Here is a 24,299-nt window from a genome sequence, read left to right as displayed (position 1 = left end):
CCGACAAATTGATCAGATCCCCATGATGTATCTCCTTCAGGGGAAAAAAAAAAAAGTGTGGGGAGAAAGGAATACATGCTGTGGAGCATCTTGCTCATGGTGCTCATGATTAGATGCAGCGTGCATAATGTGGGGAAAAAAAGAAAAACAACAAGAAAAAAGCTCACAAACCATGCAGTGAAGTCAGGCAATACTGATGGGGCTTTATTTTGAGGGGGAAAGTGAGTGAGAGGGGAAGACAGAGGGCAAGAAAATTAAGAGAAGATAAATGAATGATCGGTGCAAACCATAGTGATGGATCATTCTCACTACATGTGGGAACCCAGGTCAGGGCATGTTCAAACTGCAAGGAGAGAAAGGAAATCAGCAGCGAGCCCTGAGAGCTACAGGTGATGCAAAAATACGCAATGTTCAAACAAAACGCATCTGCTGTGGCAGATATCAGACACTTCCTTCTATGGGAAATACCACTAAGGGAAAATGTCAGTGAGTGAACAGGACTCTGCAGACTAAAGAACAGTGGAAACGCTGATCCACTGCAAGGCTGTCAGCATACAGCCCTGACAGAACCAGTTTTAAACTGATAATCCTTCCAGTTTGCTTCATTAAGAACACAAATGAAACATCGTGTACTTCTTCCCATAAAAGGCAATGCTCTAAGAAAAAAAAAAAAGCAACACAGTCAACTATCTTTGAGAAAAATATTATTTTCCTTTGTTGTATGGGTAATGCATGAAGAAATCATTAAAGATATCAGCCTCTATTTAAATTTATATCAACTTTCAGATGCAGATTTATGTCCAAATCCCTCAGTCTCTCCCATGCATGCAGCAGTCCCCTGGGCCCAGTGCTCCCTCTGGGCCATGGAAACATGTGTCCCACAGCCCTTGCAACCCCACTGCCACAGACCTCATCCTACAGCTGTAAGGGGACTGTCTGGGGAAACAGGCATGAAGATACCTCAAGTCAGGTTGTAGCTGCACATCCTAAAGAGGAAGATACTGCTACTATCTTCCTTAACATAATGTTGTACACTGAGAAAGCGTTCATACGGAAAAATCTGAAAGTACATTTAAGAGGATTAACATTACAGTACCAGGAATGGTTTAATTATTCTTCATCTAGAAATTTTAACGCCGTTGGGTATAATTATTCAATACACACACATTCAAGCCAAGAGGCTTTCAGCCCGCGTTCTTCCTTAGGCACCTGTAATACGGCAAGCTGCATGCCTGGAAGCATGCCATGGTACAGTTCCCTGGGAGACAGCTGCTGCACACTGCTCCCAGCACACAGCACAGGAAATCCGCAGCCGACACAGAGCCCTCCTGCTGCTGGAGACAGCTCGGTCCATGGCTGCAGCAGAGCTGACCACCATGAGAGCTGTTGCCCTGAAGGACATCAGGGAACCTGCACCTTTGGCTGTGCTTCGATAACACTCTGCTGAGCTGTCACCTGGACACGGGAGAGCTGATCCAGTGACACTTAGAAAAGGATGACAGCCACTAGCCTAGCTATGCTCTGCTTGGTGTCAATGGAAGCTTATACTACAACTTTAAAAGAAAATATTAGGTCAATGCTGAACTAATTTAAAAATCTTTCCCATAAAATCTTTGCTTTGGCAATGAATTCAGTGAAATTTCAGCCTGTGCTTAAGTGCTTTCTTGAGCCAAGGATTTAAACGTATGGTTCTCCTGCTACTGTATTTAATTTGACACAGTTTTTTACTCATTGTATGCCTTCACACTGTTTCACACGCTGCTTTAATTACACAGTAGCTACTTATTAAATTACATAAGAAAAGTTTGGGCACAATATTCAAACAGGTGCTTTCTTCTCTGCACTGATTATTGGTTTCAGTAAATTCAGTCTTTGTCCCAAATCCTGCAAGATAATGTGCATGTCCACCCTGCAGCAGCTACAGAACAGGGAATCCCATTTGGCTTCTCAGGGTAAATGCAAAGCACTACAATCCATCCTCTTCTTTTCCATCATAAAGGAAACACTTATCAAAGCCCATGACATAACTTCCTCCTCTAAAGATTAAGAATAAAGACTCAAAGAGAATTTGAATGATTAATTCTATTTCATTAAGTATTTGCCTTTCTTGATAATTCTCCACTTTCTCCTTTTTTTCATTCTACCAACAGACTTCATGAGAAATCAGTTGCTTAGTAGCTCTGTTTTTCCAGATTTATTTATTTTTATTTTTTAACTATTTCCTATCTCTAATTTTATTATTACTTATTACACCAAAACACTGAAAGCAGTCATAGTAAGAACATTAGGGTTGCACAGGAGTTTTTCAATTTTTCTTAATAGAGAAGGGAAATTCTGGAGAGTTGCAATTGACTCTTGCACAGCCAAATAGCTAAGGAAATAAATTTATTTCCAAGAAACATCAAATTGCAAGATATAAGTATATTTTACTGTCAAAAAATAGATACAAGAGAGCTTATTATATCAATTCCCTTCCAAGTTATAGAAGGAATGATAATTCCTTTCTTTTTAGCAGAACATTTTCTGTATTTGCATAAGTTGATTTTTATTGATTACATTTATTTACTTAAATCCATTTAAATAAGAAAGTGCATTGAAAGAAGTGACTAAAAATATTTCAGGTACAATTCTTCCAAAGTTGCAGTACCTATGTTTTAGATAGAGCACTGCAAGCTTATTTTTTTCTAGGAATAATTTCATCAATAAAATTAAGCTTTCTGCGGGACTCACTGGTACATTATGCATAAAATCAACATCTAATCCTTTCGTATCATGGCTCAGATATAACTCAGATTTCATGGAGAGAAAAGCTTTTTTAAAATCAAAATCAAAAGACTGAGACCAGAGAAAGATTTTACTTTTGGCTGGGGTTAGAAAGGCAAGATTTTCATTAATTCTTTCCAAAACATGCAGTAAGCAAATCCATTGGATTCTAGCACAACAGTTGCTTTCAGCAGCACAGAACTTCAGTGGGACCCAGAAAATTATCCCAGGGTTAGTAAATAAACCTTTGAAGTAGTTTCAAGGCAAACAATCTCTATTAGGGGGAGGACACTCTTACCATCAAAACCATCTTCTTCTGTCCCTAATTCATCATCCGAGCAGATGTTCAGCACGTTCACCAGCATCTCTGTCACTAAAGGAAAAGAAAAGCAAAATGCTGATATCAAACTCCCCTGGTCTGTCAAAGAGCCAATTCTAGCCATGGTAATGTGAATGAAAATTCACTATGCAAATGGAACTCACTTCTTAAACATGGATCTTACTTTATGCATGTAATAATACAAGCATGGAGTGTCTGGTGTAGTTAATAAAAGGGCAGCTTGCATAGTTTTCCAGTAGAAAATTGTTCTAAACATAATAATCACTGCAATAAATAAATGAACCTAAATAAAATTAAAAAAAATATAATTACGATCTTTGCAACTGTCAAACAGCTAAGTAACTTCTGGGGTTTTTTTACCCCTCAATACATCTTTTTTTTTTTTTAATCAACTTGGACAACATAGTTGACTGCTCTTCTCTTGCTGCTGCATTGCTGAAAGGATTTCAATTTGCAGAGAAAAAGAAGTAACATTCCAAATGAAAAATTATAGGAAGAGTAATGACAGTAATACTTTCATTACTACAGAGGCTTTAATAAACACTAGTTTTAGTTCAACAAAACACTGAGATGCCTATAATGGGGCAGCATCTCTTCAAACCCAGGACTAATAGTACAAAAACAAACGTCGTTGGTGAATTCGAATATGTTCAGCTTGTTTGCTTTACAACTCAGGCATGGAGGGGCCGGCCTCAGACCGCCTTAAACTCAGCCCTTTTGAGAAATGGGAAAAGTGAGGCACTGACCTGAGAGCACATAGAGAACAGCCAAAATCCCAACAAAAAAAAATGACAGCCAAGTAAGTGGATTTAGAGATCAAAAAAGCTGAGGTTGTGAGGTAAATGTGAAATCATTAGGAGACTGATAAAAACTCCACTACATCTACATACAGTAAGCATCATTAAAATGGTTACCAGGCACAGCTAGCCTTACACCAGCTACACAGACTGAAAGTTTATATTTTTGAATCAAATGGTTGTTAGAATTCTCTTCTGTGACAACTATGATGGTTTGAAACATAAGAAGGGTGGAGCAAAGCTATATTTTTCCTAAATTAGTGCAGGATTTAATATTTATTCCTTTGACAATATTAGTGGAAAGACTTTCCACACTAAAAATTACAAATGTAACTAACTGCTTCCTACCTTTGTTGGCCTTTGAGGAATAAAAAAATCTATAAAAGAAGAGAATTAAAAAGCTGTATAGAACATCAACTCTTACACTCCATGAGTTTTGTTTTGCAGAAAGGGGAAACACTAATTTTACCTCCTTTTCTTTTGGCTTCAAAATTTGCAAGCAATTGGTAACAGTGAGCGCATGAGAAGACACGAAGGACAAGAAATTAAAAAGACAAAAGAGTGGATGTGTTCTCAGTATCTCACTCAATCTTGACTGCGCATCCTGAAGTCCCAGGGTTTCATCTATGGGAATGTCAATAAGAGACCTCTGGGAAATGGTCTGACAGAGCATCCTACAGAACTGCCATGTATGTGCAGAACAGACTCATCATCAGAACAGGCCCTGCCTGAATTTATGGTCAAACAAAATGAAAGCATTTTATCTGCCTCACGAAACTCTGAACCATGCATCAGCAGGGATTATGTAATGTCTCCATTAGTGGAAACAGCTGTCTATTTTCTGTTAATCCTCATTTTATTGTCTATCTGTTCAGTTCACAGAGATCTCAGCCATGTCAGTGGCAGCTTTTCTAGTACAAAGGAGTGGCTGCAAACAAAGCTGGTCATGACTGCAGGTAAGAGCCACAGCTGGCTGTATTTTCAGTTGCCTATTAAGAGGGAACTGTTTCTCCAAGCAGCTTTTATGAGTTTATTATAGTTTTCTGGCAGTAATTGCTGTTGCAGCAATGTACTATAATGGATGGATCAAAGCAAGCCTCATCTCAGGCCCTGAATAAAATGACTCGGGTTTAAGCAGTTTGCATTATGTATTCATTTAATATGTTAGACTAAAGCTTTTTTTGTGTGTCCTTTGTGTGCTTGCCATTCACAGCATGAAGTTGTCTTCAGGCAAGATCTGGAGCATCGTGTTTCAATAACTCATGAGTTACATTTTAGGGTGAGTCTTCTTGCCAACAATGAGGCACCATACACTCTGGGTGGAGATGGAGCTCAGAGGCACATTTTCCTTCATGTGCTTCCTTCTCTGCTATCAAGGAACAATAAACCAGAGTGGGTCTTAGCATCGCCAGTTCTGTATTTACTGGTGAAAAAGCAACCCATCATCACCTTATCATGGCAGGTCAGCTGGATAAGGCTGTAACCATAATGTAGTAAAGACTGATGTGATGTCCTTCAAGCAGAGAACAATATACAAGAGAATTCCCAAAAACTTATAAAGAAACAGCTTATAAAGTAAAAAATTTATTCAGTGAATTCACCTCTGGCCTGCAATGTCATAAAATTCATTTCTACTGCAAGTACAATGGCATTATAGCCTGAAAAGAGTGGAAATTATAAGAAAGAAAAAACAAACAGGAGAAGTGCGGTTAACCTTTGGTAATTGCCTGTCCCTGTGGCCTGTTTCTTCAAATTTGTCTTTGAAAGCAATTCATCAGTCTTTAAATTATTCTTGTCATTTCAAATAGACTATGGCACATGCACAGTGACTAACAAACCATTCTACAGTTTCTAAGAACATATGAACAAAGAAAATTTACACACCTTTCTCACCCACAAACGGCAAGGACCAGGTAAACACATCCATGAAATTTGGAAGCCAGTAAGGATGAGGGGAGCAGTTGAACTGCCTGATATTCATAACGTTGTTCTCATATTTCAATACTGCAGCTAAAATAAGAGATAGAGATAAAAGATGTCAGCTACATCAATGACTCACTCTCAGACCAGCAACACTGGTAGTATTCATAGCCTTCAGGGCTGCAAGACCAGCTTTCAACCACTTGACACCACATCAGCAGCACTTGACTGCTAGTTATGATAGGATATAACCTCATAGAAGTCACAAGCCATTTCCAGTCTAGAAGTGGTGTCATCTACTAGTGCTAAGATGTGTTGCTAAGTGAAATAATAACTTTTTGAGTACACATAAACATAGGCTCTGGCATCGGCTCCCAGAAAAGAATAACAGAGACTATCCACCCAGTGTTCCTTCTACACAGTTATCTGAGCTTCTCACAATCACACTTAGGAGATAATAAATAAAAACTTTTATCACTCATATTTTGAATGCTACTTTTTCAGTGAACAATTTCAACATATTTCATTCATCATAAGATACAACAGATCATACTTTCTTCTCACATTACTCAATCCCTATGAACAAGAGTCCATAGGAATGCACAATAATAGTATTTGTCTTGTTCCTTTTAAAATTTGTATCATTCTTGTCAAGAGTCTTTAACAGAAAAAGACTACATCTGCTAACATGCAGAAATATAGATGTTTATGCTATAGCTAGAAGACTTCTAAAGCACCTTGTCAGTGCTATCTTGTGTTAATGGCTTCAGGTTCCTATCTGAAACAGGATCTGAATGACTTCAACTTATTTTTCCAATACTCAGAACAAAGTAAATGAAAGCACTGCAAAATGCATCAGTAAGAAACAGCTATTTATTTCTAGAAAAGATCATGCTGTACTCCGGCCCAGTGCAGATGAAAGTCAAATGAAAAGGGAAAGGATGAATATTGCTTGGGTATTGCCAAGAGCACCAAGAGTGCAGGCAGGAGAGAATATCAATTCTCTCAGGGGCAACATCAATTTGTCTACGGAGGCATAAAGTAATAATGTTGAAAATGCAAAAGATGACATAAAATGAAGTCTAACATAAACCTAGATAACTGCCTTTATCAAAACTCATTTACTAAAGCATTAAGTTTGCCCAATGTTATGCTAATACTGTTGCACAGCAAATCTAGACTTTTATGCAATTTTAAAATTTTTGTAGCCTTAAGTAATTATTACAGTGTTGTAGATGACTCAAACCTCTGGTCATTTACTGAGACCATATGGAAGAACACTGAATGGGGATAGGTGCAATAGCTGTTTGGATCACAGTCTGCCTATCGGCTTTAAAAGAAGATTCTAAGGAAGAAAAACAAGCGCTGAATTTCTGTTGTTCACTTTATGACCTATATGCCTCATCTTGGGAAACAGTAAAGCAATTTAATCCTTTCATTCTCCACCCTACCCCCCAAGCCCCAACTCTTTCACCAGCCTTCTTGCAAAGATCTTAAATAATCTTCTCATAACATCTTAATAACGTAGTTGAAGACTCAATTTGGTAACAGTATCTCTAACCTAATTAGTGTATACTTTAATTTACAGAATATGTTTCTTAAAGTTAGTAATTTCTAGAATTATGCAAATATATTTATTTTGCACATAGGTGTGTATTTATGATGTATGGAGCCATTTATGAAATAGAAGAGCAAATATTTCTTTGTTTATGGAGAGAAAGGCAATTCTGGGATGACCACATAAAAAAATAGGGACTCATAACTATCTCCAACAGAAAGAGATTAAAATTCTTAAAGAATACAGGTACAGAAGACTGCAGATGAGAGTTTTCATCAGCACGGGACTAAGGCAATACTGTTGAAGCTTACAAAGAAAGCAAGAAGCATAGATGATAATACCATCATAAATGATGAAACAGCAAGAATAAAAAGTATGTCAGAAATGTAGCACGTCAAAGACACAGATTACAAGGCATATAATATTTGGTCTTCCCTTTTCCACCTGTATTTTTGATTAATATCTCTCCAGGAGGAACATAGTTCCAGTGACCAGTTATTACTTAACAGCCAGTGCTGGCAATGAAGTTGCATGACTTCAATATGTCAAAAAATACGGGTAATGCAGTGTATCACACATGGACTGAAAGAGGTGAACAATTAACTCCAATTATTCACCTGTTTCCACTGACTGAAGTGTTCCAATCAGATTTTTTTTTTAATCTTTTATTATTATTTTTAATGCATAATGTTGTTGCTAAAGGCCTTCCGTTTTGCTGCTGCTGACATTCTGGAAGTGACCTGGGAATTTCTGAAGCTTGCTGGTGCACACTGAAAACAGACTGCTAACATTTATGTGAACTTCTGCCAGCTAGACGCCCTTAATTTAAATGAAGCACATTTGACCCTTGCCCCTTCTATTGGCAGTCATTCTGCTTTTCAGTAAAAATGGCCTCATCCTGCTATTAGCAAAAATGAGAAAACTAGTGTGAATGCTCTTAATATTTCCTTCACTTTTTTGCTTAAATTACCGAGGACGCATCAAAGTTCATTCTTCTTCTATTTCAGTGACACAATTGCATAATAAAAATAAATAGCTTGTGGCTTTGCAGTAAAAATGAATCAAAACCACACAAACTTAATGGATGTGAAGATTCATTCAGGGGGACTAAAACTTCAACTGATTCATTTTAGTGAGTTGAAGGAATGTAGTTTCCCTTCCTGCTTTCTTCAGTTTACCATCAAATTTCTTCTAAGTTATGTGAAAAATGGATCTTTTACAGAACTACTTATTTACTTAAACTAACCTCTATAAAAGACTGCATCCTAAGCAAGACAGTTGGTAAAAATGAAGTTGTATGGTTTCAAGGTTGGCTTTCTTGTTTGACTTTTTTTGTAGGAAGACAACTTACTTTGAGATTACTGCACAAAAAGCGTTTTTACATCACCTTATAAATTTATATGCCTAAACGTCTTAGAAAAGCAATTTTCAAGAACAGTATTTTAAAAAACAATTCTCTGTAAGTAACAGGTACAGTTTCCTCACAAATGACTTCAAGAGCCACTTGAAGGAAAAAAAAATGCTGTACAATAGAGTAGCTTAATAACAAAGATGGAGAAGTTCTCAAATGACTCTATTCTTAAAAGAGTAAAATAAGGCAAGGTAGTTACTAGTGCCACAAATACTTTTCTGAATGTGCAATTTACAATCTTTAATTTACAGGTGTAATGTACATAAAATATTTTACTACCTAATACGATGATCTTAAACAGATCAGCTCTTGCTTAGTAGTCAGAGGGAGAAAACTTCAGCTGGATTGAGAAGAAATTGCTGTTTTTCTGAGCTTTGCTGGCCCCTTGCTTTTTTCTGTCTGCTCACAGATCTCTTCTTCCTTTGTTGGCTCAGAAAAGGTTTGGGGGTTTCACCTCTGCTTCATTCCCAACTTTACATTACTTCGATGCATAAGTAGCTACAGAAAACCTCAATGGCCCTGATGGAGCAGGAATCTTTTGAGGATGATATTACTACAGGCCACATGGTTGATGGTTGAGGAAATGGAATGAAGTGGGATACATCCCTTTGGCTGTGAAACTGGTAACTGAGCAAAATCTGGCTTTCTCAAACATTTATTTCTAACTTCAGATGCTTGTTATGCAGCCCCTATACTTCTCATTCCAAAGCTATACTCAAGACACTTGCAGAACAAGCCACCAGTTACAGTTTTATAGTCCATAATCACCAAGAAGAGCAAGAATCTTGTTTTCTTATTCCTAAACAGTCACACACGTTTTAACTTCATTTTGGTATTCACAGTTATAAATGAGTTTTAGAAGCCAATGTTTTGTAAAGTGAAGATGTGCAGATACCCTAAATGACATTATACCTCTTTCCAGTGCTTCTAAACTGAGATATCGGATGCTGAAATCACATTAGAATGAAATGAAAGACTAATGCAGCAGGCACTGAGAATTCGTACTGTTTATCTTAAGCATTTAACATCAGTACCTATGGCTGGAAATGCAGGCGGTGATGAATATGCAGGTAAAAAACCTTCCTTCAGCTTGGAATGGAGATAGCTCTTCTATCTCATTAGGATAAAGCACAAGCACCTGATGCTACCCAAAACTGCCATCTCTTTGGTCTCCCTCTGTTACAGAGGAGCCTCAATTACCCCCATGTCCTGTGTCATACTTGTCAGAGCTGAGTGGGTATCACAGATCCCTCTGACATGAAAAACAGCACTTGAAAAGAATTGGGAGCTGAATTAAGGCCTTCGGCAAAGTGAACACCATTAAACTGTGTGCCCTGTTGTTCATGTACTCAAACACATCAGACAACCTGCTTCAAGTACAGCTGAATATTTTTTCAGTGCAAATTAATTGAAAAACTGTTTGTCAGAGGGAGACAATTGAGCATGGTAGAAATAGCAGCCCAGAATAAACTGCATTTATTTTAGGTAAACAACCACAAAGTAATTTCAACAAATAAATTAACTAATATTTTTGTATTTTTTTCAGAATACTCAACCTGCACTTAGAAAAGTAGTGAAAGGTCTCTCAACTTCTCCACATTAAACAGAGAATTTGAATTTCTGACTTTATGCCAAATTAACTTCAGCATTAACTGTGCAACTGGGAGCAGTACTTTCTCCTCCAGTAGAGTTGCTAAGTAACCACAGCGTTTGCTGCCTGAGACAGGTCAGGGATAAGGGCCAGTGAAATGCTTATGGAGTTTAAACATTTTCAAAGGAAAAAATGACTCACAGCGCAAGATAATGAAGTAAATAATGCAATAATGAAGTAGGGGTAATTGCGATTGGAAATTCTGAAGAATTTCATTTGACATGTACAATCGTATCTTCAAAAGAAATAGCACCAAACATCTCTGCACTGGCAAAGACATGGCCTAAATATCCCAAGAGCATCTCTTTAGAAGCTTTTGTTTCCTTGAGAAGGCCTCATCACAAAAGCAGTGCTAGAGCATTCAAGGGAACTGATGGGGCAAACAGAAGGTTGCACAGCGTCCCTTTTACATGACGGGGTATTATTTCTGAAAGATCATCTCTGCCTTCCAGGTACATTATTCTGCCTTTATCCAACGTGAAAATAACTTTCTATCAGACTAACATGTATCAGGTATATTTCTTATATTTTAAGAAATATAAAATCTATCTACAGTATACCACATGCTGATGCTTTATTCACACTTGACTGATGTCACTGATCTGATTTGTTAGCAAGCACATCAATGTACATCTGGTCTTGATTTTTCTAGTATTCCAAACTCCCCTATCCACTGCATATTTCCTTCGTTTCTTTCCATCATCTGCTTTTCCTTTCAGCTGCAGCACATGCACATTGAAAAATGTTGGAAGAGAGGCATTATTTTCTTCAGCAACTTTGGATTCTCTAGTGGTTATCTTGTCACTATGAAACCTACTCTTTAAAAAATGTTCAGAATAGTCTGTCTTTAGACAGCTAGTTAAAATTGTTCACTCAGCCAAAAAGCATGCACATGCATGCATGACACCAAAGTGACAGCCAAAGACTAAAATATTAAGTATTGACAATAATTAACAAATAAATCGCATGCCTCTGTAGATCTTCTGTAAAATCTTTGTTCTTGTCATGGCACAAACAGCATTAAAGCAAGTCCTAATTAAGGCAGTATGAGCTACTAAAAATTGAAATGTGGGAATGAATGTTTAAACACTGTACAAGGCCAACAGGTCAAACAATGCAGTGCTTTTTGGCAACCTCTTACTGTTGCTACAGAGAATTTCTCCTGGTGATGGGCATTCTAGAATCAAGAGGTAAATCTCAGTTTCTTGATCAGGACAGCCTTCATCTTGAAGCCACAGGTAACAATCATAATCAGCTATCAAAAATCAGGAGGATTTTTAATCTTCTCCAAGAATATCTCTTAGAATACCAACAGTGTACCAGTATTCCTCACAAAAAGTTTTAATAATTAACTTACAGAATATTTTTCTTTGTGCTTTTTAATAATATGAGCGTATAAAGGTTTGGGAAAGTTATGAAATACTGAACAGAAACTCAGAAGTTGCCAAAAACGTATGCATGAATTCTTTGCCTTTGCCAATGTTTTTCATTATAATAAATATGGAAGGCATTAATAACAATAAAGAGGAAGGAGACACTAAGCTCCTTACATCTAGGTATTTTCTGAGTCTTGGAATATTCTGAAAGCATCTACTTGCCTCCATTAACTAGAATGGGACCGCTGACTGTAATTCCTTGAAAAACCCAACTTTGGCGCCTAATGTCATGCATGCCTGCGGGTGGGGGCTGTGACAGGACCAAGAGCCACTTGATGGCTGAGCAACTCATACAGACTTCAAGACGCCATGGCCAGTAATCAGAAAGATGCAGAGAACTCCTTCCCGTGCCAGAATCCAGGGGTTCCAGCCAAAAGAGATTCCCATGGCTGATCAGAACTGTGACAGCATATGTCAAGGGTCTGCACTATTAACAGCAGATATGCTGAATGTGGTTTTGTTTGGGTATCGTGTCTACAGCTACTCCTGCTGAATTTCCATTTGCTTTAGGAATGTTCCCTATCTGCTCTTTGTGTGAGTATCTGATTCTAGTGATTGATCTCCAGCTGGGACTGAATAAACCCTTAAAGCTAGCAGCCAAGCCTAGTCCTGGTGAAGAGCTCTGAAGATATACAAGAAAGTATAGTTGCTTAAATGGATATAAGAACTATTAACCAAGGATACAAAATGAGAATTCCTAGCCCCTTGTAGCTTTTACTTTCCTTTTTTTTTTTTTTTTTAATGTTTTTTTAAAAGCAACATTATCCTAAAAAACAACAACAACAAAACCTGGAACACAGCATTTTGCCAGTAGGAGATGGAGACTAATTAATTTATGCAAGGTGACTCTGCTAGCTAAATTACATCCAGAAGCATATTAAGAACATATATTAGAAACGGAAGGCACCAGTAGGAGTGTAGCTGCCTTTCCAAAGGCTGACAGTAAGTGAAAATTCAATGGTTTGGTTTAAAAATCAATCAGGTTTCGCACCGATGCATAATGAGTCAGCTACAGCAACTACACTGCAACACCTCTGTGTGGAGGTGTCCTCCTTCCCTTCCAGAAATTAGCCAGCCAGAAGCTCTGCATTCTTTCTATCTACTGCACATCAAACATGTCAACAAGTGGCTTTTTTTTTTTTTTTTGGACTGCTTCAGAATGACAGAGTTTTTCCTTTCTTGAACAGGGAAGCAAACGCCCAAATGCTATCGAGATGAACATGCATGAGTAATGCAGAATGAAAAAATATGCATGATGTGCTTTAAAAGCCAAGAGTCAGTGCAGTCAGTCACATGAAATAATGCATCAGGGCTTCTAATGAGAGAAAAGGAGGCAGTTAAACTAAACAGAAATGCATTAGAAATCCACTAAAGGTCAGCTTCTAAATTAAAAAAAAAAAAGAAAAAAAAAAAAGATATATTGAGGAGTGGTGCTGCTCTCCTACCACTGTGATTTTGCCTGAGCTCACTCAGACTGCATACACTCAGCAACACATCGACATGTCACTCGTGACCACAGATGGTTATCAGCTCTCAGAACCTGGCCCAGAACCTTTTATCAGCAAGGACTTTCCACCAGTCTTCAGGTTTCCACAGTGGGAGACAAGTGAAATGACTCTGCTTCAAAATAGAGATAATAGAAGGGCAGTTCTTTTTCACCACCCAAACTTTGAGCTGTAAAAATTCAAGATTTTGTATTTTATAAATCATTACTTCATAATTAATGTCTGTCTTCATGACAAAATCAGATGTTGCTCACCCACTACCTCCATGTGCATGGAAATGCCTTCATGTATTATGAAGCAAGAGGCAAACGCTTCATGTCACACTGCTTCTACAGACCTGTCACCAGACTGCGCTCTGCCCAAAGCAGCCAACTCACAGCACACTTTTCCACCAAGACCATTCCTACTGCCAAGAAAATTAACACATTCCTTGTTTCATCCTGCCCTTTTGGGTTGCTAGCAAGTCCCTGTATTATTTACTTTTACAAAAATAGCTACCAACAGCTCTACTTAGATAGTTATTTTGCAGAATGTTCTTAATTTTTCCACAAGTTAATACACATTTTGAGAACTACATGAGCAACAACACTGCTTACCCAACAGTGAATTATTTCCTGCCTGTACATACATTGAATGGTATAATAGCTTTCAGATTAGAAGTTTTATAATATAAAATGATGCCTGAGGAAGCTTTTTTTTTTTTTTTTTTTTTTTTTCAAGTTTGCAAAAAGAAAAACAAACAAAAAAAAGCTTTTGCAGGCAACCATCCAAATTAAAAATGTCTCTGTTCAAGGACTGATCTCTTTGCAATGAAATTGCTTTTCCCAATGGGAAAAAAAAATCTTTTTCTTACTAACACATAGAAATAACATTAGTTTTACTGGGAATGGGAGGAAGTAGACATTACCAATCATTTAAAGATATTGGAGGACAGCTTTATTAGAATGCTTTACTTTCAGAAACAGGTTTGTTTTTTTCTTCCAGTTCATTAGAGATTTCAGGGAATGCAGTAATCTCAGAGAAGCTGCAAACACTCATATTCATCAGAGCCTTTATGGAGTGACCAATGACTGCTTATTTGTGCAACAGTCTTTCTTTGGCTAATGGAATTTTATTTCCTACCTAATTGCTTTCAAATGATTAATAAACAAAACATAAAAGAACTCAGACAATATGTATTCCAAGCCTTACCCATTGAAGATCTGTCAATGTTTGCTAGCTGGCTAGAAGGTTTGTGTATACAAACTCATTAATTTTCTTGGGGAGCAGAAAAGTGACCAAAATAATTATATTGAACACTGGTCTCCAAACATACCAACAACAGCATTTCATAAAAATCTTCTCTTTGTTAATAGAGCTGTTTTTAGTGTTGTTTCCTGTATAACATTTACTTAATAACTTGCAGTCAAAATACAGAAATATCCTAAGGCCTGTTAGAATCTACAGTTATACTCAGAGGCACACATCTGCCCATAATAAACTCAATTAAAATTGCATTAAGTAATAAATTGAATGGTCATGAACTAATAAATAGAAAAAGGAGAAAAAGAAAAAATAATGTAATACATTTGAACAAAGAATTACAGTCTACTATATATCAATAGAAATCAAATCTTACCTTTGTTATTGTATACATCTAGATAGTTTGGTGCTGAAAAAATTGTGATTAGTGAAGGAAAGCCTGTTGTTTGGCTTTTCCTGTACATGCGATACCTAGGGGAAAGAGAAGATATTAATAATTGTCCCTTGTTGAAACCTCACTTATCTCTGACCAAATACGGTGCAAAAAACACAAATACATTACTGCACTGGCATTTACAAATGCCAGAAGATGTACATATGTGCTTTTTTAAAAACAGAAAATATAGAATTCCTGCAGATTTATTCATTATAGATGCAATTTAGCACAGCAGAAGTTCTTTTTTTGTTACGAATTTGCTAGTGGCCTGTCTCTGCACACGTGGCACCCTGGGCCGCTTCCAGCACTTGGTCTTTCATAGGACTGAGTGAAGGCCAGCACCAGCACTCCTCCCTTCAGAAGAGAAGGAAATGTTTGCCCCAAGCCTCCGGCTTTTTACTCTCCTGCATGTGCCAGTGATGGCAAGGCTGGGGAGATGGAAAGTAGAGAAAGGAAGAGGAACCAGAGGGTCTGATATTTTCAGTGCTACATCTAATCTAATTGTGTCTATTAGCCAACTTATTAGTGCTTGCATGTTTTCATTACTTAACCTTTCTGCATTATGAAAAATAAAAGGCTTACTGGACCAACAGAGCAACACATAATCAGCCAAGCATTAAACCTGCAAGAAACCGAAAGCCAACTGACCAAACAGTATTTTTGTCTTAATTTAACACAAGCAACACCAAATACTTCTCGTTAGCCTTAAGCTACGAGAAAATGAAGAATGTGGAGGCCATCCACGATAGCTACACTGAAACCATTGTAGAAACTTAGTGCAATCCTTTCAAAAAACTTTATATTTCACCCTTTATTGGAAAGCAATAGAATAAAAATGAAATTTCATTACCCTTGGGTATTTCATGCCAGTTACTTTTGGCAGAGAAATAGCTTGCTTTTAATTGCATTGAGGTTTTTAAGTATGTGATAATTCAAGCATTCAGAATGGCTTTTTATATGCATAGTACGTATCGATCTAAACCCTACAATATCATTACTTTTTATCTGTTATTACTGTTCAGGTTGGGTAAAGTTTCTACCTCCAAATTAACACAATAAACACATTACTAATTTGTGCAAAACACGAGAAGGTATTTATTCAGGTACCAACTCTTCATCAAAACTTCTCAACTATGGTACATTCAACACATTTTCATGGTAAAGTATATATATTCTTAACCAGTAGGTCAAGAAATGTGAAGAATTTGAGAGGGAGCAATTCTGGCCTTCATGAGCCAAACTGCTTCCTAGACATCACAGCAGCCTGCGTCAGCCACATTTGTAAAATTTATTTTGCTGAGCTGAACTGATTTCCCCTCCCAAACTTGGCATCCAAATAACTTCTGATCATTTTATGTCACTTAAAATCACTAAATGTAATTGGAATATATGAGGATTCATTAAGTCCTGTAGCTTGGTAGTAATCATGTGAGAGATTGTGCATCCTAAAGCTAGCGCATGCTTTTGTACCATTAATAAAAAGTAATTTTACATTGCAAGAGCTCTTAAGTTTTGCAGTTCGCTCTCACTCAGTTATTCTTTCCTGCCCTGCTTAATTTCACCTGGTGCCCTCTCCACACACACTTACCCAGCATCCTGGGCTTCATGAGCTCGAAGTATAGATAACAAGTTATTGTGCTGTAGGAATTCACACACAGCAGGGTAACTGTTGGAAGAAAATAATAGCACCTGTTATGGTATTACCAGAAGCACCACACTTAGCTCTAGCTTTCAAAAAACGATCCAATATGCATCATTCATGAAATGAGCCCTGCTTTGCTGGCACATTTCAGCAGAGACAGCACCATAAGCAGCACTTTCTTCTCCCATCCCATAATTGCACTGAGTGAAAACACTGGAAATCTGCAATTTATTACATAACAACCATGATGCAGCCTATCAGACAGTTGTTTCTTCTACTGTACTTTTAGATTCAATGAGCTCAGAACAAGAAAAAAACAATACAATGGTTGCTTGCAGCAGAAAACCCTGTCCCCTAACTGCAGTAAGCATAGGCTGCTTACGGACACCAAGTAATATGGTAAGAGAGAGTAGGAGAAGCAAAGAAAGGTAACACAGTCTCCAAATTACATTTGTGATCTTATGAATGTCACACCCCTGATAAACAAGAACTTTCCCCTTAGCAACTGAAAATATGAATTGCGTGACTTCTAACACCCCCAAAGCATGCTCACTGAATGCACTTTTACAAGACATATTCTACTGTACGATAACAAAATTATTAGATGAAAGTGGTGCAAATCCCTCTGTCATGATGTTTTTCCTGCACATGAATAGTGCTGCTTTCAAATGGTGAAGCCCTTCTCCACCACCTCTGTATTGTGAAGACCATTCATACTGTTACAGACACTGAACAAGAATGAAGAGCAGAATCTGAATGCAGTTTTGTCAGTACAAGTGTGAAATAACCATTTTTTAGAGAAAAGTTATTTAAAATTATAGCTAAATACATGTTAATACAACTTGAAATTACTCCATAGTGTTAGTTTCTAAGACAAGCTGTTTATTGTTGTAACAGATGTTTTCTTGCTTTCAAACCATTGACGACTCTCCGGGTCTGTATTAAAAGACAGCCAGCATGAAGGCCATCTACCACTTCAAGACAGCAAGCAGAACACCACCTATCTTTAGAAAGCTAATGCAGAACTGATCTGGTTTCCTATGTCAAAAGCCAACAAAAGAAAGAGCAAAACACAATAAAGAATGTGCATTTATGAGCGTAAAGGTGAAGCAGCAGTGGAACGAAAACAACTCTTCACAGATCTGACAAAACCTTATCAGGCCCCTTAAAAGCATGCAAGGGCTGGGAAAGACTGTTTAACCAAATGGCAGATGTGGAGGCTCTTCTCTTTTTCCTCCCATCAAGTCAATCCTATGTAATTTGTTTTGCTTTATGCAGATTTATTTCCCACCCTTGAAACCAAGAGATCATTAAGCTGACTGCTTTCTCTTTCGTGATCCTTCATCCTGGCAGGAAAGTGAGCACCCCGTGAGTTAGCAGACGGCCCTGCTCCAAATCCCTCTGCCTGGTGATTCTCTGACTGAAAGGCTCTTTTGAATTTCACCTTCCTCGCTGGCAGAGTTCCAGCACGGTATTTGCCTCACTCTCACAGCAGCTTAAGGAAGTTGCATTTAAAACATTAAACCTGAGGATAAAGCAAGTATTACCACCTCCTGCCACTAATTAATTAACGCTCTAAAAAATAGAAAACCCCATCATAACCAGACGAAAGGGCTGGTATGCCGTGCTGTCCTAACGTCACTGATGCCCCTTCAGTGCCAGCAGATGAGACGTCTGCGTAACGAAGACCAGACATTCTTCCAGCTTGCCTTTACCAGAACTCCTGAAGGAGAAGCACAGCCTTCTGTTTCATAGGAGGCCTCCTGAATGTAGCCTGTCCCACAGCAGAGCCTCAGCTGTGACTGGGAGATGCATCCAGCAGATGTTTTCCTGGATTTGAGGCCCAAGATAAGGCTCACAGATACTACAGCTCTCTCTTCCTACTGCTGGGCAAGCTGGAGAGCAACAATCAAAACTGTTGCTTAAAGAAATAAAAGAAAAATCAAAACAAGTGACAAATGGTGTAAACTTCACAAAACAGCTCTGAAATTTTACCTCATAGCTAAATAAAAAGCAGAACAGATTCTGTATTAACATCCATTCACAAAGCTATTTTGCAGTATTGATTCAATGACTCCTGTAGTTCAAATAATAGAACAGGCAGAAAGGTTTTAAAAAAGGAAATAGAAAGAACTGGGCAAGACACAAAGGCATCTCTGCGATCATTTGTGTGCTGGTTCTATGACACAACGGGCTCACAGCATGCCTGTAAACAATGCAAACCAACCTGTAGCGTCCCTGCATCTGTGTACTTTACAATCAGGTATCACTGACAAGCTGGACACGAGCCCGCAATGCGCCCTCGCAGACCATAAAACCAACCAATCCCGGGCTGCATCAAAAGAAGCATGACCTGCCCCTCTACTCTGCACTGGTGAGACCTCACCTGGAGTACTGCATCCAGATGTGGAGTCCTCAGTACAGGAGAGACATGGAGCTGCTGGACTGTGTCCAGAGGAGGACCACAAAAAATGATCCAAGGGATGGAACACCTTCTCTACAAGGGCAGACAGAGCTGGGGCTGTTCAGCCTGGAGAAGAGAAGGCTGTGATAGTGACCTTTCAGTATCTAAAGGGGAGCTGCAAAAAAGAAGGGGACAGACCCTATAGCAGAGTCTGTGGTAACAGAACAAGAGAAAAAGGTCTCAAACTAAAAGAGGGGAGATTTAGACTGGATAGAAATAAAATAGTTTTTTACAGTGAGGATTGCCCAGAGAGGTAGTAGATGTCCCGTCCTTAAGACTTTCAAGGTGAGGCTGGATGGGGATCTGAGCAACCTGATGTAGCAGTAGCTATGTTACTCTTCACTATAGGAGAGTTGGACTAGATGACCTTTAAGAGCCCATTCCATCTCAAACAATTCTAGGGTTCTATTATGATGTTACAGGGCTGCATGTACCATCAAACACCCTGGCGAAACACCACTGTTTCGCAGTACCTTAGGGACAAAGTACAGTCACATGGTAACACAGTTACAAAAAATACTTAAGAACAACTTTTTGCTCAATGTACTGACCAAGTTTTTAAAAAGTCTCAACCAAGCAGAAGACTTGCTGTCCCAGCCACTCTTTGGCCACTTTTAAGGCCCACTTGCAACCACTTATTTGCCCCATCAGTTTATTCCAGCACACGAGTGAGATGATAATTCAGAAATGACGATGCAAAATCTAATGCCTCATCTTTCTTCAGCTTATCCAAGGGTTACTTACTACTCACTTCCAAACCTCCTGGATGCTTTGAAGCTGAAATGTTCTTTGCAGCTAAAGTCTACAAACCCGCTCAAAGGGCAAAGTGTTTATGAACATGGCCTACCCAGCTTATGTTCTCATGTATGGTATTTGGAATCACCTAAATGTAGGCTTATGGTGCATTTTATTTAGAAATATTTACATTACCTAATGAAAACAGGAGTCTGTAACAAAAAAATCTGATAGACAGTTGATTATGTTCATTATTAGTGTGGCTGCTCAAAATGTCTAGCTTAATACATCTTTTTCCAAAGTATTCTTTTCATGCAGTGTTAAGTACTGCTTTTACCACTTAAACGAAGTGGTTAAAAAAAAAAAAAAAAAAAAAAAAAAAAAACTTCCAAATAGAGATGATAGGTTCTTCTTTCCTTTTCAAAGTAGAAAAGTTCTTCCTTTTTTTAATACCTTAATTATCTTATTCATCATACATTCAAGGAAAATAGACTTGTATTAGTAGGATTTGGCTATTTTTCAGGTTCTACACTGCCCATTACCAAGAAAAGGCAAAGAGGCCAATTTTTAGTGCTCCATGCATTTGACTGTCATATTTACTTCTATGTAAATAGCATGGCAACTGTACTGAAAAAACAATCTCAATACCAAAACACTGCCCCACAAGTAGCCACAAGGCAACTCTCAAAGGTTTTTTTCTTTTGCTATTTGCTGAAGTGGCTGCTGGGGAGAAGCAAAGTTTTCAGCTGTATGTAGATGTTACGTATGCTGTACTGGTTTTGACAATACAGTGCTTCAATTATCAGCACTTTGTTTTGCTCCCTCCCAAAGGTGATTTCATCTTAAACATTCAACACAAATTTATAAATACAGAAAAGTATCCCACAGTAATGTATGGAAGTAAATCCATAGATAAAATACCAGAAATCCTGAAGCTATTGACCTTGGAGAACAAGATGCTGCAGCAAGCCCTGCAAATGGCCAAAGAACCAAAGATTATATCACAGCTTACTAGAAACAAGTTTTTTTTACAGAAATTTCCACTTGGATTTTTTTTTTTCTAAATTTGTATAATAAAAATCACTAGATTTTAAAATATTTCCAATCAAAGCAGTCATCTTGTAAGCAAATTCGCAACTTGTTTTTGTGAGTGCTATCCTTCCAGAAACTCCTCCTCGCCCTGCTTTGCAGAGCCCAGACTTCAATTCAGCTGAGCCAGAAATAAAACAGTTGGCCAAGAGGGAAAACAAACAAACAGAACCCCCTCCTCCCCCCCACGCAACAGGCTTTTCCAGAACAACCTACCGCTCTGCCTGCACCTCATGTGTCATGCTGAATCACAGAAGAGCAGTGACTCACAGAGAAAACAAAATATCCCACTGCTAAACTAGAGATGTTATTCTCCGCGGAGTATGTGACTGTGATATATCCCCCTTCACCATTCCTTCTTCATTAAAATGTCTCATGAATATTTTACTAGTTCTGAGGTATCTTTTGCATGATCAATGATTTCTTCTGCACAGTTCTGAAACAGAAACAATACTTAGCTAACATGAACCGAAAGAGTAGATATTTGTACATTGATCTTCCAACAACAGCAGGAAAACAATGGACTGCATGCAAGCACACTCATCAGCATCCATGCCCTGTGATTTCCACTTGCATGGTTTGCATTTTGCCAAGGAACATCCAGCCCTTCTCATAGGAATCACATGCATGTGTGCAGAAGATGCATAATGAGGCATATTCATAATAACAGATCTCAGTGAAAGTTTTGACTTAAAATACACCCCCAAAATAGACCATGTTGAAAATTAATGATAGCATGTTATTGTTTGAATAAAGTTTATTTTTCATCTAGTAATATTCCAACACATTTAAAGAAGAGGCACAGACATGTTGGGATCATGGTTGTTCTTTGTTTTGCATTTATAGGATACCTTGAAGGCACAAACTCTTCTGGAAGTCCTTCAAAGCTACCAAAAATACTTGCAACTATAAATAACAGCTTCCATCTCAGCCTCTTTTAGACCTCCCCAAATAACAGAACACCATCCCATGCTCCAGGAGTCCAGCCACCTCCACCTCCTGCCTGGATTGATGGGTCATTTCCTAGCAGACATAATTTGAAGGTTTCAGACAAATGCAGCTAATCTTCAGATTCAAGGAAATGCAAAGATAGAACTAAACAACCTACGTGACATGGACAGGGCAGAAAATGACTCACGCACATTTGAGAACTAGGCTTTAAATATGTTTTGAAATGTTTTTGTCACAAGAACAACCAAAAAAAAAAAAAAAAAAAAAGAAAAAGGTATTTACACATAATGATGTTCTAAATGGTAGGAGGAAATGACAAAATCAACCAAGACATTTGGCTTGCTTCCCCCTGTGCTCGCCTCCACATGACTTTTCAGAAGCTGGAGAAGCAGACATACCAGGACAACAACAATCCGAAAACCTTTCTGATCTTTGGTCTAACCCATCTCTAGCTCTCTTATGCACATCTGGATAGACGTAACTTGGACAGGTGAGCACTATCATAGTATCAACTTTGGCCTGATAATTTTATACACCCACAGATTGCTATTTTCATGCAGTATTCAATCATGAAATCTTTTTTTAATACATGAGAAAGAAGAACTTTTTCTAAAGGAGTGATAATGACAAAATGCCCCATCCTAATTTTTGTAATCTTGCTTCTTTCTTTTTATACTCACAAAAACCCACAGATACATACTACTGTTTAGCCAAATAAATAAATGTCCAGTTTTAACAAAACAATGACAGAGTTTAACACTGCTTACATTTTCTTTTCTTGCAATGTTACAAGATAACAACTCAGAAAGGCAATTCTTTGCCAAACATAAGAAACTTTGGAAACAACAGAGAAAATGCTGAATAGGTAGAAACTCAAAGTTAATGACCACATGGCCTGGATGTAGACTTAAGCTTCCTCTCCAAAATGGGACAAAAAAATTACTGAACTACATATCTTTCATGATGCCATTAGTGAAGAGCTGTAAACACATTCTTAAAAAGAGGGCACTCAAATTTCTTCTAAGAAGATTACATGCGTGTATGAAAAGTTTTCAGTAAAACCCATCAACCTTGTACTTCAGTCACCAAAGGCTTTTGCTGCTTCACTGTCCTAGGCAGCTCCCAGCAAATCTTTCAGCCAGTCTTCTCTTGTCATTAATCATGCTGCCTGCACTGAGAAACAACCAGGGAGCCACAGCAGATCAGAACAATAAATACAAGGGCAGCTCCAAATGTAACGCCTCCTATCTTAGGAGGCAGAGTGACCTATGTACATATCTTCTCCACAGAGTCATTCTTTTTAAAATTGGTCTTGTTCCCAGATCTGATGGTACACATGAGCAATTCCACCAATACAACCGAGCAGGTATAATGAAGTCAACAAAAAATTTCTGGCCTTGGAGAAGGAAGAATGAAAAGGTGGTGAAAACGTTTAAAACGATGCTACTGTACCAGCACACGCATGTAATTATGCATCATATTGCATAGTGAAACACACTACAATCTTCAATAGCTTTTTAGCACATATTTATTGAGTCCTTGTTACTCACAAGCCTAACTTAGGTGTGAAGTAAACCACTGAAACGCGCTGACAGGGCTGAAATTATTATCCTACCCTGAGCATTCCTAAGGCCAAGTCACCTTATTTTTGCCAAGGCTAGCAAATGAAGTTCTTTTAGGAGTCTCCAATGGTAGCCACAATGCTACTGCTTTGCTACATCTCTGCCTTCCCTTTTTGTTGCTTTTAAAAAAAGGTAACAACAGCCTTACAAATCTCAGCACTCCCTAAGAACTACTAACAAGCTCACTAGCAAAACCCAGGAAGCCTGTGCACAATCCCTGCAAAAAATTCCTCAGTATTTGCTCTAGTTCTGTGGCCATCCACTGATGTGGGCCAGGCTCACCTTACTCTTGTGCTCTTGCTAACATCCATTAAATAACCAAGTCTAATGCACAAATGATTCCAGAAAGTGAGCAATAAGCTTGTATGTGTGCTTTTTCCTGATAGGCAGCCCCATCACGGCAAGGCACAGTTAATTATCCTAGCAGAGTATCTGGACTCCTGAAGTTCTTCATCAGAGCTCTGACACAATGGAAATTAAGCAAGCTGGGCATGGATCCAATTGCAGTTTTCACAGTTAGGACTTTGTATACACATAGCAACTTCGTCTAAATGTGATAAAAGAACGTCTTAATTCTTCATTCATCTCATAAATCTTATGGGAATAATGATGCTTCCACTCCAAGTGTGGCTTAGAAAGGACACTTTTTGCCTCCTACCTCAAACATTGTCTAAACCACTTTCTGGCTGTCTCTCCTTAAATTAGTATGTTTCTGAGAGAGAAAAAAGTCCAGCTGA

At 38.2% G+C, this 24,299-nt stretch overlaps 1 protein-coding gene across 1 annotated transcript in view; it reads right to left on the bottom strand.

The window, feature by feature from the left end:
* Nucleotides 1-24,299, bottom strand: part of PPP3CA (protein phosphatase 3 catalytic subunit alpha) — a 189,831-nt gene that overhangs the window by 16,121 nt on the left and 149,411 nt on the right. Inside the window, exons 7-10 of the mRNA XM_042812207.1 lie at nucleotides 16,648-16,725; nucleotides 15,000-15,094; nucleotides 5,785-5,910; nucleotides 3,062-3,136 (exon numbers count right to left, since the gene is read on the bottom strand). Of these exons, the coding sequence (XP_042668141.1) occupies nucleotides 3,062-3,136; nucleotides 5,785-5,910; nucleotides 15,000-15,094; nucleotides 16,648-16,725 (374 nt within the window). The remainder of the gene's footprint in view (nucleotides 1-3,061; nucleotides 3,137-5,784; nucleotides 5,911-14,999; nucleotides 15,095-16,647; nucleotides 16,726-24,299) is intronic.

The sequence above is a fragment of the Centrocercus urophasianus genome, unplaced genomic scaffold (assembly GCF_019232065.1).
Source record: "Centrocercus urophasianus isolate 14NV4802_14NV808 unplaced genomic scaffold, USGS_Curo_1.0 seq_13, whole genome shotgun sequence".
Taxonomy (NCBI): Eukaryota; Metazoa; Chordata; class Aves; order Galliformes; family Phasianidae; genus Centrocercus; species Centrocercus urophasianus.
The sequence above is the reverse complement of the archived record's forward strand: the minus strand, read 5'-3'. Positions and strand labels throughout refer to the sequence as shown.